The sequence below is a fragment of the Centrocercus urophasianus genome, unplaced genomic scaffold, assembly GCF_019232065.1.
Source record: "Centrocercus urophasianus isolate 14NV4802_14NV808 unplaced genomic scaffold, USGS_Curo_1.0 seq_20, whole genome shotgun sequence".
In the NCBI taxonomy this organism is placed as follows: Eukaryota; Metazoa; Chordata; class Aves; order Galliformes; family Phasianidae; genus Centrocercus; species Centrocercus urophasianus.
In genome coordinates this window covers 3,602,418-3,617,698 of record NW_024884756.1, presented here as the reverse complement: position 1 = coordinate 3,617,698, position 15,281 = coordinate 3,602,418, and the positions used below count along the sequence as shown (strand labels likewise).

At 44.3% G+C, this 15,281-nt stretch overlaps 1 protein-coding gene across 14 annotated transcripts in view; it reads right to left on the bottom strand.

Annotated features, from left to right (window-relative positions):
* IKZF2 (IKAROS family zinc finger 2) overlaps positions 1 to 15,281 on the bottom strand; it is a 103,103-nt gene that overhangs the window by 45,853 nt on the left and 41,969 nt on the right. The window contains exon 2 of one of the 14 annotated variants that reach the window (XM_042822076.1): positions 1,707 to 1,854. The exons of the other annotated variants lie outside the window; for them this stretch is intronic. Coding sequence (XP_042678010.1) covers positions 1,707 to 1,824 — 118 coding nt within the window. The 5' untranslated portion in view covers positions 1,825 to 1,854. The remainder of the gene's footprint in view (positions 1 to 1,706; positions 1,855 to 15,281) is intronic. 14 annotated transcript variants of the gene reach the window in all.

The window sequence follows — 15,281 nt, the reverse complement described above, 5'->3', positions numbered from 1 at the left end:
AGAGCTCACACAAATGAGCTCACTTCATAGGCAGGACTGCTCAAAATGCAGGGACTTGATGAAGCAGGGCTCCTGTTAGTAAGCTCCAAACCAGCCTGCCTGCACGGGCATGTCTCCCGATGAGGAGATGTCAGCTCTGGAGGAGCCTCGAGTGCTTTTGTGCCACCATATCCTGATTCATGCAGATGGGATACTGCCAAGGCAAACAGTGAGACCTACGCTGCTGGTTTAGTTAGATCTGTAAAATAAGCACACTTAGAGATGTTTCTTATCTGCCTGGCTAGACCAACGGGCCCACCACCGATTTCTTTAATTCTCAGGTCACAGGACAAATCTTAAGTAAAGTAAGTACAGGTGCTTGTGGGTTCAGCAAATCTTTGAAGGAAAGGAACACATCAAGCTTTTTCATGCAGGGGTCTCAGCGCAGGGGTGTTTTAATCACCAGACACCCATGTTCCAGCGGCTGGTGGAAACTGCTACAAGGCCTTTCCCAGAGTCACGCTCTCCGACCGCACTGTCAGCCAGAAGGCAAGCCCGCATGCCAGCTTCCACGAGCCCTGATCCTGCTGAGGGGTTTAAAAAGGAGGTGATTCAGCCTTCGTATCTCTGCAGTCTTTGACCCCTGCACTAAGGCCATTAGCACGAGTGCCAATGGCAGCAAAGGATCTGAGTGCAGGAGCATGGCCTGGGCCTGGCTGTGCCTCTGGAGCCCTGCTGGAGACTTGCTCTCCAGGCCCGATCTGACGAGAGAACAGGAGAACCAGAAATAACTGGGTCTTGCTTGCTGCCAGTCAGCACGTTTTCCAAGGGCTGCCCTGGCAATATCAGAAGAACTAACCCCCTGACTTCCTTGTTCATCCTTTCTCCTCCTTCCCCCAAATTTATGGTCAGAGAAAACAGACGGTTCAGAGACCAGTGTTGATGTTGCAATTCTAAGCCATGACCGTCACCGCCAGACAAAAGCATAATGAATGGGATAAAGGCACCAGAAACCAAACGATAAGATGCTGCTTTTTAACCATAAAATTGTTGAAATCCATCTTCTACTATTCATCGAGGCACTAATGGAAGCTCAGGAATGGAAGCACTATCACAGCAAAGCCCGTCCCGAACAAGGACGGACAGACCGCAGCAGACTGCCACCAGCACAGGCACTGCCATCGCAAAATTCTGCATCTACAAAATATTTCAGCATTTCATTTATAGAAGAGAATTGATATTTTGTTGCCACAGAGATGTATTTATTGTTAAAAAAAGAAACAACGGCACAGACAGAGAGCTTGGCTGCAACTCGGCTCCCGCCTGCGCCCTGGGTGCGAGATGGTGACTGCCGCCTCACCTTGGGCCTATGGTGCACAGAGATGCTCAGGTCCTCCTCCCACCTTCTGAGCAAAGCATGTGCTTGTGATATAGGGGCAACCCGACTTGAGAGTTGGGGAACAGCAGTTCCCTCTGGTAATAACAGCCTTTTGGGGCATTCAGCAAGTCTGAAAACGAAGCTCAAATAAACAGCTTGCTGTCTTCAGGAGCAGGATTTAATACTCCCGGCCACACAAGTAGCTCTGGCAGAGCCAGGAGTGGTACTGGCAGCTCCTGACCCACAATCCTGCATTGCTGCCACAATACCATACATTCCCTTTGCACGGTAAGACATAAAGTAACCGAAAAAACCCTCATATCAATTGTGCATATTTGTATGTACTCACAAGGGAAAGAGACAACGTCGTATCTTATCTGTCTTCTTGCATTAATTTCACAGATTTCTCTGTCCGTATCTGACATGGAATCACTAGACAGCACCAAGACATCATCACTACTTGCCATGGAAGTCTGCGGACCTCTGGCTGCTCACTCCTATGAAAGCAAGGTTTTAAGAGCTTACAAAACTGGAAGATGACTTACTTTATATTGCCCTAGGGTTTCTGTCTGCTGAATGCTGGGTTTCATCCTTCCAAAACACACAGAGCTCCCAAACTCCTGCAAACGGAGCTCACAAAGCCCATGTGATTAAGGTTGCGTTTCTTGTATCCCAGCTATTTTGTAAAGGGCAGTAAACAGCCTGCATGCCTTAACTTCCCTCACCCTTACACATGTGCACAGTGTTTTATTTGCCATTCTCAAAAGCCCTGGGATAGCTCCTGTTACTGTATAAAGGTTTCCTTCAGCTAAGACTAACCGCAGGTCCCCAAGGAGGGGAACTCTGGTGCAGCAGGATCTCCTCAGCAGTTTGCAAGGGCTTTGCTAACCAGGTCATCTTTGCTGCCTTACATCACACTGGTGCACGGCTGTATACAAACGGGTGCTTAAATTGCATACAGTTTACTTTCTGTTCTCAGCCAGCCTTTGAAACTACGTTCATTTTATAGAACTGCCTTTGTTTTCACCTACAGCCACAAACTCAGAAAGCATAATGAACCCTGCTACAAAGGGAGAAGAAATATTTGAGGGATGTTTATGGCTAAGCTGCATCTTACACCATCTCCACGTCAAACCTCACCCCAGGTTCCCTTGCCTTTCTTGTTCACACACTCGCTAAAAGCGGCAAGCTTTCTCATTCCTTGCCAAAACAAAGCATAAATAAGCAAATGGAAACATTTTTTTCTTTTTCTCTCTTTTTTTTTTCCCTTTAAGTTTTTGGCACTTTTCCTAAAAATCACAGCAAATGAGATCGTAGAGATAAACTCTAATCCATCTTGCTGCAGTAACTTCGAGTCAAATCATCTGCCTCTAGCTAATACAAATTCCCTCCACTTTGTCCCAGTTGAAGATGACATCTCATCTTCATCAAAAAGAGACAAGCAGCCCCAAAAGCTTCTGCCTGTGGACAGGAAGCTAGTGGCATATCTCCAGCAGACCACACAGCATCAACCAAGCGAACCTGAATCACACTTTACCCTGAGCGGTCAAATTGAAAACAATTATTGCTAATGTCTGATAAGTGCTAATTAAACTGCAATTCCCTGTTAAACAATATTTTGGCAACTCTGCAGTACCCAAATATTTTCTTCACCCACAAATTACTGTAGCTGCACACCAGAAGTTGGAGGATCCACTTCAAAAATCATTGTTAGTGTTTCATCCTCTGTCATAGAAATCTGTTTCACACAGAAGTAAGATCTAGGAGAAACAACAAGTCAAACCAAAGCCACTTTCTCATCTCGCTGAAAGATCTGATGGCCAGGCAGGCAGTAAGGCACAGCTCTGGACATCTTTTCTTAAGCAAACAAGCTCAAGTACAACTCCCTTAGAGAACAAAAATCCTGCTACCCAACACAACAGGGAGCATGCAGCAGGGCTATGCCTCTCATCTCCTCCACTGTCTGCTGTCCCACGTCATTGCTTATTTTGGTCTGTGGCCTCGAGAAGCAGGCTGGCCGCTGTCACCAAGGGACTGTGGTCTCCAACTGGAGGTTAGCCACCAGCCTCTTCCTGCTGCCCCCGGAGCAGCAGAAAAAGCATGCCTGACCCTTGCCTTCTCCCCAGCTCCTCTCCTCTCACCAGCAGGAAACAAAGCTCTGGCCCAGGTTCAGATCCTCAGCCTTGTGGAGGCAAAATTCAGATCTGCCACCCCCGAAGAGCCTTGGGGCGGCTCTGTGGGCGAAGGCAATGAAGGATGTTCACAGACACAAGGTGTTCCCCAACCACGCTCGTGGGACAGAGAAGGGCAGATGCTGCATTAGCTCTCCCAGGGCCTGTAGCAGATTCACTGCCCAGAACACTATATAGGCACTATTTACAGCCTAGATAACAGGCCTGTCTTCACGCCTGAATAAAAAGAAATAAAGAAATTCCTGTTTTTCTGTGGAAATGAGACTCAGTTCCAATGCTGCAGCACAGTAACTGGCAGCTACGGCAAGACCTTCTGCACACTGCCTTGTCAATGGTCAGTGACACCGACTGTTCCAATGCCCATCTTCTTCTAGGCAGTGATTAATAACACTGCTAATTGGCAGCATGTGACAAGCAGAAAATGACCCAACTTCTGGCCCATTTTGAACCTGGCTACCTAGTTCTTAACTGGAGTGCTTGGATGTGGAATCCTTTCTTTATACTATTAAAAGCACCCAAACAGCGAGTAAAATACACTTTGTTTTAAGAGCTGGGACGGCAAACCTGCAAGTGTTTTGGAAAATGAAAATTAAGCAGTGCAGTGTAGAGGGAAGCAGGAGAACTCTTCTGCCCTGACAGATTTTTAAAACTGAAGGTAAGGGATGCCAAAACCTGAATACAATGAGCACTGACTCTTGTTTGTTCTAGGAGCACTCTGGTAGCGAAAAGGGTCCTTAAAGAAGGTGTTTACACCACTCCAGGAACGTAGTGAGACTTCAGTGCATGTTTAAACATACTCTCCTCCTGGAACTGTATAAAAGGGTCTCAGTGGATAGAAAACTTGATCGTTGAGTTTCTTGCTGCTAGTTGAATTTGGCTCCTCATTAATGAAGCTTTTCAGGTCGATTTTGTTTTAATGGTGAGCTATTAGATGCACAAATGCACAGACCTCTCTTTCTAAGATACACGTACAAGAGGAGTGAATAGTCATGCAGCAGCAGAACCAAATGAGGAATCCACTCCTTTGCAACCTCATTGCCAGCGCAAGACAGCATCCTGCAACCAGACAAACAAGGCAATATGAAAAAGCAAATGGGAAATACGATGAAGTTGTATGAGGAAGACAGAAAGCCAGGCCTGCTTGAGGCACTGGCAGTACAGTATCTCCTTTAGGATAGGTAATGAAGATGTCCAGGAGAAAGAAAAACATTCAAGTAACACCTGTGGGCAATGCTGCCCTAACAACACACAATGGAAACAGTTTCACTTTGGGGTTAGGAAGGTGAATTCCAAGGGAATTCAGTTCTGTTTGCTCAGTAGACTGCAGGTTTCTGGAGGCTAAGAGAGAACTGAAGCTGTATCTGGATGGAACAAATGAGGGTGAATTTCACCTGCAAAGAAAGGGGAATTACCGAGACAAGTGACAATAGCCTGATCAGGGAGGACATCCCCGATGCAAGGTGTCAAATTCATTTGCCACCAGCTGCCAAAGATTCAGCTTCAAGTATTAATCTTAGATGGTGACAGCATGTTTTCACATTGACTTCAGCATTTGTGAGCATTCACAACTGTAAAATTGAGCAAAATAGCTTATAACTAATAGAAAGGAGGAGGAAGGAAAGGTAAGATTTAAAAGGGTTGTACTGAGTCTTCTTCTGCATGCCACAAATGGCAGTCTTCAAGAATGCCACGTGGTGTTGGTTAATACTCCAGAAATTCTGTGAGAACTCACCAGCTTATTTAAGTACCCTTTGAAATTTTTTAGTTTTCACATCAAAGAATCTTCGCTCCAGCCAGCTACCCCTGAAACCAATTTCAACTCACAAAAAACAACAGGGTATTATTTCATATCTTCTGGAGGTGTCGCGTGCAGTAAGTGTAGGCTAACAGGTCTGCTACACCCAAGTTTAGTTTAAATTAAGACGTGTCTGCATCACTAAGCCGAGCTTCAGCCAGGTTTTAGCTAACAAAAGCTATGGTTGACTCGTTCCTGCTCCCCACCCCTTGCACTGCTAATCCTTTCTATTGGGACCAGTGCTCGTGAAACTGGGTGGTTAACTGCTCAGGCTGGAAACTAACTAGCCCTGCTGAGGAAATCAACACGCTTCAGGTGGATCAGACTTATTTTTGCCACTGTGAGAGCTACAGAAAGAAGGAAGGGCTATGGGAGAACAGGGATACCCCACCTGGACTCAGATCAGCTTCGGCTGATGGGGAGCAGCACCCCTGATGTCAGCGTGTGCTTTCTGTAGCCATGCTTTTAAGATGCCAGGCAGCTCCTCCAGGTCCAGCTGTCCGCTGCCAGGCACAAGCAATGAGGGCTATGGTAGCAAAACCTGCAGAGCCACTTGTGTGCTGAAATGGCTACACATGCTTATACAAATACTTCAGCTGGGAAGACCACACCGCATCCCAACAAGTGCAGTGAAAGGACCTGAAATTTCTACCACAGAACTAAATTTGGATCGTTTCGATGATTTTTGAGTCCCATTCAGGTGAGAACACTGCTGAAGAGTAAAGGCTGAGAGACTGAATAAGGAGCATCTTTATTTAAGGAAGGATGGCAGCATTTGGACCATGATTTGCCCCAGATAACCAGCACTTAGGCATAACTCCTTTCTCCCCAGAAGCCACCCATGCTGCATATCTCTACCTGGCAAAAGAACTCTTAACTGGAGATAGACGATTGCTCAGTGTTGCAAGATTCCTCTCCAGAAGAACCTCAGGCCAAATTTCACCCACAAATGCACTTATGCAACTTGCACTTACATGAGCGAGAGTCATGTATTCATATCCCAGGGTAGCAAAAGCACTTGTGATGACCCATCCACCCCCTCCTTTTTTCCTCTCTGCTTCCAAAGTAACTATGGTGCAACAAATATTATGCCTAACATAATACAGGGCCTGTGCTGACTGTCTTTGGGAGCAAGCAAGAGCCTCTTGATCTCCACACCCTTCCACACTGATATGCAACGTCAGAACTGACCCTCGTGTGAGAGAAGCAGGACACAGCAGTGCTCAGCTACTAGCTGCTGTGTCTTCCAATGATGCCCAAACCAAGTCAGCTCTTAGGCTTGGAGCCACGGATCATGTTTCCCTAAGTCCAAATTGTTGGATGTCTGTTTGTTCTGCTCCTTTTGGGCTTGTTTTCATGGGGGAAGAGGCAGCAGAAGTTTTCCTTTCCCTTATGTTGTACAAAACACGCTTTTCTGGTCAACTGTCGCTTAGCAAACTTACTGCAGAACTTGGTCAGCCCGTGTGCTCTCCTGCCACATCCATAGATGACTGCAGCTTCCTGTCCTAGTCTCACTGCCTTTATACTTGTTACAGGCAGCCAGGGGATGCCTTGGGGGGGGCTGTGGTGTGCAGCAAGTGTTTTCCTGGGCCCCATTGCATCGTAAGCTCTCTCTTCACAGCTACGGTGACCTGCAGCAGGCAGGGTTTGGTGATGTGGGTGGTCTTCCCAGCCCCTTCTCTTACTCATCTAAATAAAGCAATTCTCTTACAGTCAGCAGTGTGCACTACATACTCTAAGTCAGTCTCCTCTCTCGTTACCGCTCTGTTTTACTTCAGTAGAATTATTTCTAAAGTACACTGGAACATGGAAACAGGAAAGAAAATAAGATCAGGTTCAGCCCCTTTGCAAAATACTGTCTCTTAAAACATTAAGACCATGAACACATTTTTATGCTTCAAACCGTCTCAAATTCCAATGAGGGAGAAGCAGCATACACTCACTGAATAACAACATTTACCTCTAAGTGGATTTTCTAAGAGCCTGCTGAGACACTCTGCATGGTACCCAAAACTAGAAGTTTGTAATGGAAAATGTCGACAAACTACAGCTATATATGGATCATCTCTTATAAACAAAAATAAAGTGATTTATAACATCCACTTAAAGTGACCAAAACCTCATTGCTCACTCACTGTCATCTCTGCTTCTTAAAAAGTGCATGACTTCCTAAAATGCTTTCCAACATACGCAAAGACAGTAATTATAACACTAGAAACTATTTCATTTATAAGGAACTTTCCATTAGGGATCTGCGTTGTATTGGAAAATACAGCCAAAGTTCCTTGAAGGATATGGAATGACTTCCCTGGGTCTGGACCAGGCACTTTGCTTCATATTCTGGCATTGCCACTATATTTTAAGCAATAGACATTATTTTATGTAAGTGAAAGGCTTTCACTGCAAAGTTATACTTTTGGATCATTCACAGCTTTCAGGAAAGCATGTCTTTATCTTTAATTGTACCAACTTTAAATCATCTTAATGCAACCTGACCTAGCCACGTCCTCCTCCTCCTCTGAAGGAGGCACCTCCCCTGACTCATCAACCCATGGAAAATTATAGGATAAGCGCCTGTCAGAAAAATATTCCGTCTCTGTCACCAAATCGTACAAAGGAGATTAACAAAGAAACTTGTCTATTTGAGCCTGCCTTGTCTGCACCTCAGAGGCAGCTGACTGATGCAAAGCTATGGGCAGCTCCCCGGGTACAGGAATGGTCTGGTGAAATTCAGTAGAGCAACGACCACATGCAGCCCTGGACCGCAGCAAGTGCCTGAGCCCCTGCACCTCCCCCTGAGCATTTCACAGTCATTGCTGCTCTGGGCTCTACTGCAATTAAAAGCAAAAAGGGAAAACAGTTTTGCATAACCATAGCATGGCTACATGAAGTTAAATGAAAACTCCTAAAAGCCAACAGTGCCTTTGTTAAATGCTGAGCTCTGTCAGCGGGGTGCTGCTTTCAGACAGGTATTTTTACTTGAGACAGACAATGAAGTGCATTTCCCTTGCATCTTTTTCTTTACCAGTTTCAGATACCAATGGGGACCAGGATTTGGGGATCTGGATGCAGAGAAACCCACTCACGCTTTGAGACCCCAGCAGCACTGCCTCACATTAAGGCAGAGCTTAGAGCACGAAAATCCCCTACATCTAAAGGTGTACATCAAAGGACTGGTCCGAGAAACAGACAGCAATGGTACATCATAAGGATGGCAGAATCTGGCTTAGTACCTCATCCTTTCCAAATCTGAAGGACAAAACATTTCACCACTGTTCCCCCCCCTCACCTCCCCTTTCAGAAGTCACTTTCAGAATGTAAATCTCTTTAAGACCCAACAAACTAACAAAAAGGGGGTGGGGTAAGCATCTCCGCTGCCTCCTTCCCACAGCTTAAAACACACCAGTTATTAAAGCAGCAAGATATTTAAATGACTATTCATTCCCCTTTAATTATTTATTTTTATAAACGCGAGGCTTTCACCTGTATCATTATTATGTAGGCAGTGACAGATGGCAATGGAAAAAATATAAAATAACTCCTAGAGTATTAACTTTTTTTCAGTACCGTATGTGTCAGATTCTTTAGCATAAATAAATGGCATTACACAGTCTCATTAAATCTATACATCTGTGTAGTAACTTGCAATTTATGGATATTTTCTGACACAATGTTCAAACCAACAGGTTTAGCTCACATGTTTCTTTTCTCACCATGCCATCTCCAAGTCACCAGAAAAGCAAACAAAAGCAAAACCCCACAGTAAATATTCCCGAAGTATTCTATGAGGACATCTGCTATTCATCATCTGCACACGTTTAAGGGAGTGAGAAAGAAAGAGGGCGGTGGGACCATGGGCAAAAAGGGCGCCTCCAGCAGCCCCCACCGCTGGACACCCTTTCTCAAATGCCACGAGGGCACCTTTGGAGCTGCTCTCCAAGGATGCTCACCAGATCTGGAGAGCCTTCAGCTCCCCCAGACCATCGGAGAGCGCCACGAAACACTGCTGCCCAAACATCAAACCCAGCCTGCCCAAACTCAACTCTCACCAACGCAACACAATCCATTGGGAAGCTCAGATTTCACATTGGCTGCGACTTCTGCACGCCAACCTTTTGTCTCCCTGGGTGAAGGCTCTGTTGGAAGCTATTTACGTACTGGCTCCTTTCCTCTAGGAGGAGCTGGTATCTCTGCCTAAAATTAAGACTGCTTGACACTTCCTACGATAAGGCCCTGTTTTTTACTTGCTTATCCCTTTGCCAAAAACAATTTAGGCTGAAATTTGTAGGAAATATTTTTATTTCTTTTGTGTCAAACTGCCATCAAAACAGTTTGACTTCCTTCATGAAGAGACTGGAGAAGGCACCATCGCTGGTTCTCAGGTTAAAATAAATTGAGCCAGGACTGGCCAAACTAATCAAGCCCATGTTTTTGTACAGATTCATACCCAGCCTCTTTCAAACCTCCTCGCTTTCAGCAATCCCCATTTAAGTACCTGCTACCAAACAGAATGAGCAAGATCTGAGCTGTACCCTTTTCCCCTTGTAAATGAAGGCTGCTGAGCACAGGGGATCCTCCGATCAAGCCCCAAATTTCATCTCACCGCTACACTTCTACTGGGCCAAAGAAAAGGAACATCCGGGCAAACGCTGCCCTGACTTACTGTGGTTCTGAGGATGGGCCACGTGCATTAAAAATCATTACTGCGATGACAAGAAGGGAAAAATGTTAAAAAAGAAAATAATAAAGGAAAGAATTTGGTATCCTGAGAGCTTCACTAAAGCTCTTTAAAGTGCATAATTCCATCACCGTACTGTACATAGCACACAGTCTCAGAGGGGTAATTATCCCTGTGTTGGAAGCCAGTGTGAATATGCACACAGCCGGTCAATACGATGTTGTGTTTGCTGCTGCTTCTCTTAGTTTTTTCTTTCTTTTTTAAATCAATTTTAATTGTCGTGGATCTATTTCTGCTAATAAAAGAGAGTGAACTGATTCTGGTCGGATAGATTTCTGGATACGGAAAATGAGTGAGCAAAACATGTGAGAGTACTTACTGTATTACCAGAAATATTTATAAACGGTTCTTCCTTCCCTCGGCTGGCAGAATATCAAAGCACTGAGGAAGCAACACGGATGGCTTTTGAAGTGATGGAGAAAGCAGAAGTCCGCTTCTCCATCGTCAACCTGAGAAAGCGCTGCCACAGGGCTCCAGCAGAAGCCCAGACTGGAAATGCTCCCAGAGTAACATCTCCCTCCTTGACGGAAGGCTTGCATTAGTGCAAAGTGTACCAGGGCAGACCACAAATCAGCCTCTGCAGGGAACAGGACATGCCCCCCTGCCTATGACAGCATACTGACCGGAGACCAGGGCACCTTTTCGCAATTGAGATGCGATTTCCAGGTCTGTTACTCCTTCCAGCCGAGGACAGTGATATTCTACAAAGGCTTGATGCCAACCTACGCCAAGACCAACATAGACTGGGCTTGATTGACAACAGTGCAGCCTTCTCCATAAGACGAAGCACTATTCCAGTGCATCTATATCAGCAACGTAAAAATGAGCAAGACGACACACGTACAGAACAACCAGGACCTGCAGATCTCCTTTGTTAGCAACAAGCCCCCAGCTGGGATGCTCCGCATGCACAGCCAGGAACTTGCAACAGGAACAGGCATCTTGTCCCCATGGGCAGAGAGCTACAGTAAGGCACAGTGATTCCCAAGTCAGCTTGTACACGTGAAAATGCCTGGGGGTCCTGATTCAGTGCAATACTTAAGCAATCACCAATCTTTAATGTTTAAGTCAACAGGGCTTGAGTACAAGTACATAGGTAATTACATGAATTCATCGCTGGGCTGAGCAGGCATGTTCCAGCTCACAACAGCAATGAAAGGACATTGTGCAGGAAGAACAAAAAGCCTTGAGGAAAGGATTAGTAGTGTCACAAGTTAAACATCTCCTCCCTGATGACATACAGGATCGGGTCAACTGTGCAGACAAGCGAGAATGCTGCAGCATGAAGTTAGAAACAAACTGCTGCCTCTAGTAGCATTTCAGACAGCAAACAGAATTCTAACACACAATAAGCAGTATTTTAATAGCATTCCTGTAGAAGACAGGTGGAGACTTTTCAGAGTCTAACTGCATACAGTTTCTACTTCAGCTGCTTTAACTTACCTATTGGATTTAAGCGTAAGAAATAACAATAAACTTCTTTTCATAACCAGCCTCCAAAATCTTTCAGCTCCTGCTTCACAGTTCCAAAAACCACAACCTAGGAGGCCTGTAACTTAATCGTGATACGGTGCCATTAACAGTCTACTGAATTACAACAAATAATGCAGCAGGACCTGAGCAACAACTCCGCCTCTCTGTCTTAAAAATAGACAACAGGGGTTTGGTGGCAACACGAACACATTTCAGTTACGTTGCACTAAGTAAGCAATCATCAGACCAGTTGTGGTCTTTCAAAAAAAATCCAGAACGTATTATTTTTAAAATTACCTTAATCCACACCAAATACATGAATTCCTCAGATGATTATGCCTTCCCCTGAATACAGGATATATCCAGAATTTACTGTAGATTATTTGAGCACTCTAGCTCACAGCAAGCAGCAAGTAGTTTGGTGCCTGCTGAAATAATTGCCAAGCAAGGATGAGATAAAGATATAAAACAAATTTATTGGCTGTCTAGCAGACTTTATATTCAATTTTCTCTTGTCACATTCTCATCAAGTGTAGGTACTCACACAATCCTACTAGCAATGGTTATGACCAGAAATGCGCCAGACCCAACCACCCTGGTGCCAAATGTGATCTTAAGATTCAAAAAGGCAGCACACATACTCACAGCTAGGACATATAATTTTACACACCCCACGTGACGCTTCATTTCTCTGCTTTCATGTGTGTACCAGATCCACTCGTTTCCTTTCATGCTCCATAACCACTCTTATTCATGTGCCTAAGCTCAGCACCCTTTGCAGAAAGCGACTTGCTCATGTAACCAATTCTTCCTTACTGCTCAGTTGTTTCAGGCCTGGAGCTTTGGGATCGCAGGCTTCCTTAAAGGTATCCTCAACTCCACGCTCAAGGGAAAGAACAAAGCATCTGACACAAGGCAGAACCTGAGACACTCAAAGCTCAGAGGTTTATTTTAAGCGCACACACGGAGGTGGAACATCCCAGTCTCCAACTTCCAATTCTGCTGGGAGACATAAGGAAGGAGGAGTTTTTGCAGTGAAGATGGAAGACAAAAAGAAAAAAAAATAATCACATGGGTCAAACTAACTTTTTGTTTGTAAAACTAACTTGACTTGAGACGCTGGTTTGAGCAAAAAACAAAACAAAACAAAACAAAAAAGATGCTTTGGAAGTTACCTCCCCTTTTCAAGTGCTGACCATTCAGAGCTCAAATAGATCATTTTGAAACAAACATGGAAACATTTTCCACTTCTCAAAAGCAAAAGCCATTTCAATATCACCAAAGTGTTTTCTCTCCCAAAATCTTCATCAGACTTGACTCAAATTCCATTCTGGTCCTGCTTTCAAGCTGACTTTCCTGACAAATTTCTAACTCCTGTTTCTACCTAGCAGCTGCCACTGCATTTCACTCCCAGCTGTCTGTAAGGATACAAAGTAGTCTCAAGTTTGGTCTTCCATACCAAGAAGTAGGAAATTTGTTTCAATCTAGATACTTTTGGAGCAGCCATCGTCTAGAACACAAAACCACAACAACACACACTACAAAACAATCAGAACACCTCCAAAATATGAAAAACTAACACCTGAAGTGCCTATAACGACTTGAGATGAGAACAGGCTGCTGTACGATACCAGGAACAAACAGAAATGGCTGCCTATACCTGAGTGATGTTGTCCCCAACTATAGCCTACAGGTTCCTCAAGGACCCAACTTCTAGCATCTCCTGAATGCACTTTTTGTCCCACACAAGCTCAGCTCACAAACAGCCTGAGCCCAGGGAAATCAGCCCAAGGCTGCTATGGACACTCCAGCACCTCCTGGACTTACGAAGGCCCTGCCATTGTCTGGGCCTTAAACTTCCACCGCTTCAAGCACTTCCATAAATCTTACTTGCATACAGCTGCATCTTTAGAAACCTAACATACGTTTAAACCAGAATCTAAACCTCCTTGCCTCTCAGTTCATCTACAGAACAGAAGACAAAAGTGTTTATTTTCACGAGGGGTCAGTGACAATAACTCGATTAGTGTTGGAGATAAATGTTCGTGCGCTAAAGTCAATGGAAGCAGAAACAAATCCTAATTCAGCATGCCATACACTGCTTACAGGAATCAAAACATTGGTGAAAAACAGAAAAAAAGCCTTTTCCACCAGACACAAGATACATCTGCTTGCAAAGGAACTTGCACAATTTTCATTTCATATATTTTGGCTCAAGCTCATACTAACAGCCTGCGTCTTCTATGAGTTCTTCAGAAAAAAAAACCTCTGTACACCCTGTAAATTCTCTAATGCTGGGATCGATGGATCAAAGCAGAAAAACCTGGGACAAGTGAAGTTTAACACAGGCTCCAAGAAAATGAAAGAAAGGCAAGACTTGATGTGTTTGCAGAAAAAACCATTCGAGTGAGTGAGAAAAGTTTTCTTATGTTGATGTCTTACAACACAACCTGCCAGCTGAGATGTCTTCATGAAGACCATATCACGTGCTATTGATTCCATGACTCACTATTTCCAATGTTAGAAGTGTGGCCAGATACGGTGCTAATAAGGAAAAATCAATTTCTGTTCCTACAGTGAGTTTTTCTTATAACATAAACTGAATGTATTGACAAAAAAAGAAATCTGGATATTAACATAAGACAAAATAAGACATCAATAGCGATTTGGAAAGAAAAAGCACCTCATCTGCTAAAATATCTGTTGGAATAGACATGGAGCAAAATCCTACGTGATCTTCAACACATTTTATTCCCTCACTCTACAGTCATACACGAGGTTTGACTGGTGGTGTTGGCTTTAAAGAGGGAATTTATTACATTGAAAACATCAGGGCTGTTTTTGAGAAAATCCTGAAGATATAAGGCAGGACAGATTCCAGCAGTGAAGAACTCTACAAGCCCTTGGGGTCTTCAGTGACACCTCAAGCACTAGCTTAGCTTGACTGAACCCAAGCTCTCCATGACACAGCTACATCCTCTGCCTTCTCAGCTGGCTACAGTGTTTTGATCAGAAATTCCATCTGGATTTTCAAAATCTTCTCAATTTAGATCTCATCAAGACTTGCACACATTTACAAGGAGCTCTGATTTCTAGACACCAAAGGCTTCCTACAAGATAAAAACTACTCAGTATCTTTCCACCCACTCTAGCAGAATGACTGGTAATAGACCATTTGCACCTCTGCTTTTAGGGTAGAAGAACTATACATATGTGTACATACAATGCACAGGTGTTCTTTCTGGTGAAGATATGCTTTCTACTTAGTTTCCTGCTTGAAAAACATCACAGCGTCCACAGAGCACTGCCCAGTACCACAGGTTTTCACAACAAAATTCCCATGCTGATTCATCTGTATTTCTCCCGCGGCACACCCACTACCACCATGAGGAATATCACCAATATAGGTTTATCAGAAAGCACAAGGCCTGAAACTGCCAGTTAGTTTCCCTGGATGCAACAGAAGTGATGTCCAAGGGTTTTGTTTCTATCACTTTCTTCTGCCTGCTAGAGAATTTTGGTGTCAGAACGCGGACACCAAATGCCACTGGCCACTGGTGAGTCATGCAAGTGGCAGGACTGAATGGAGTTGACCCAGAGATTACAAGCCTTCCAAGGTGTTACACATGATCACTGCTTAAATAGATCACATAAAACGTTCTCAGCCAAGCAGTCCATCTTCGCATAAGAAAATATCCTCCTGTTTGCTTTCCTTTCAAAAAATTG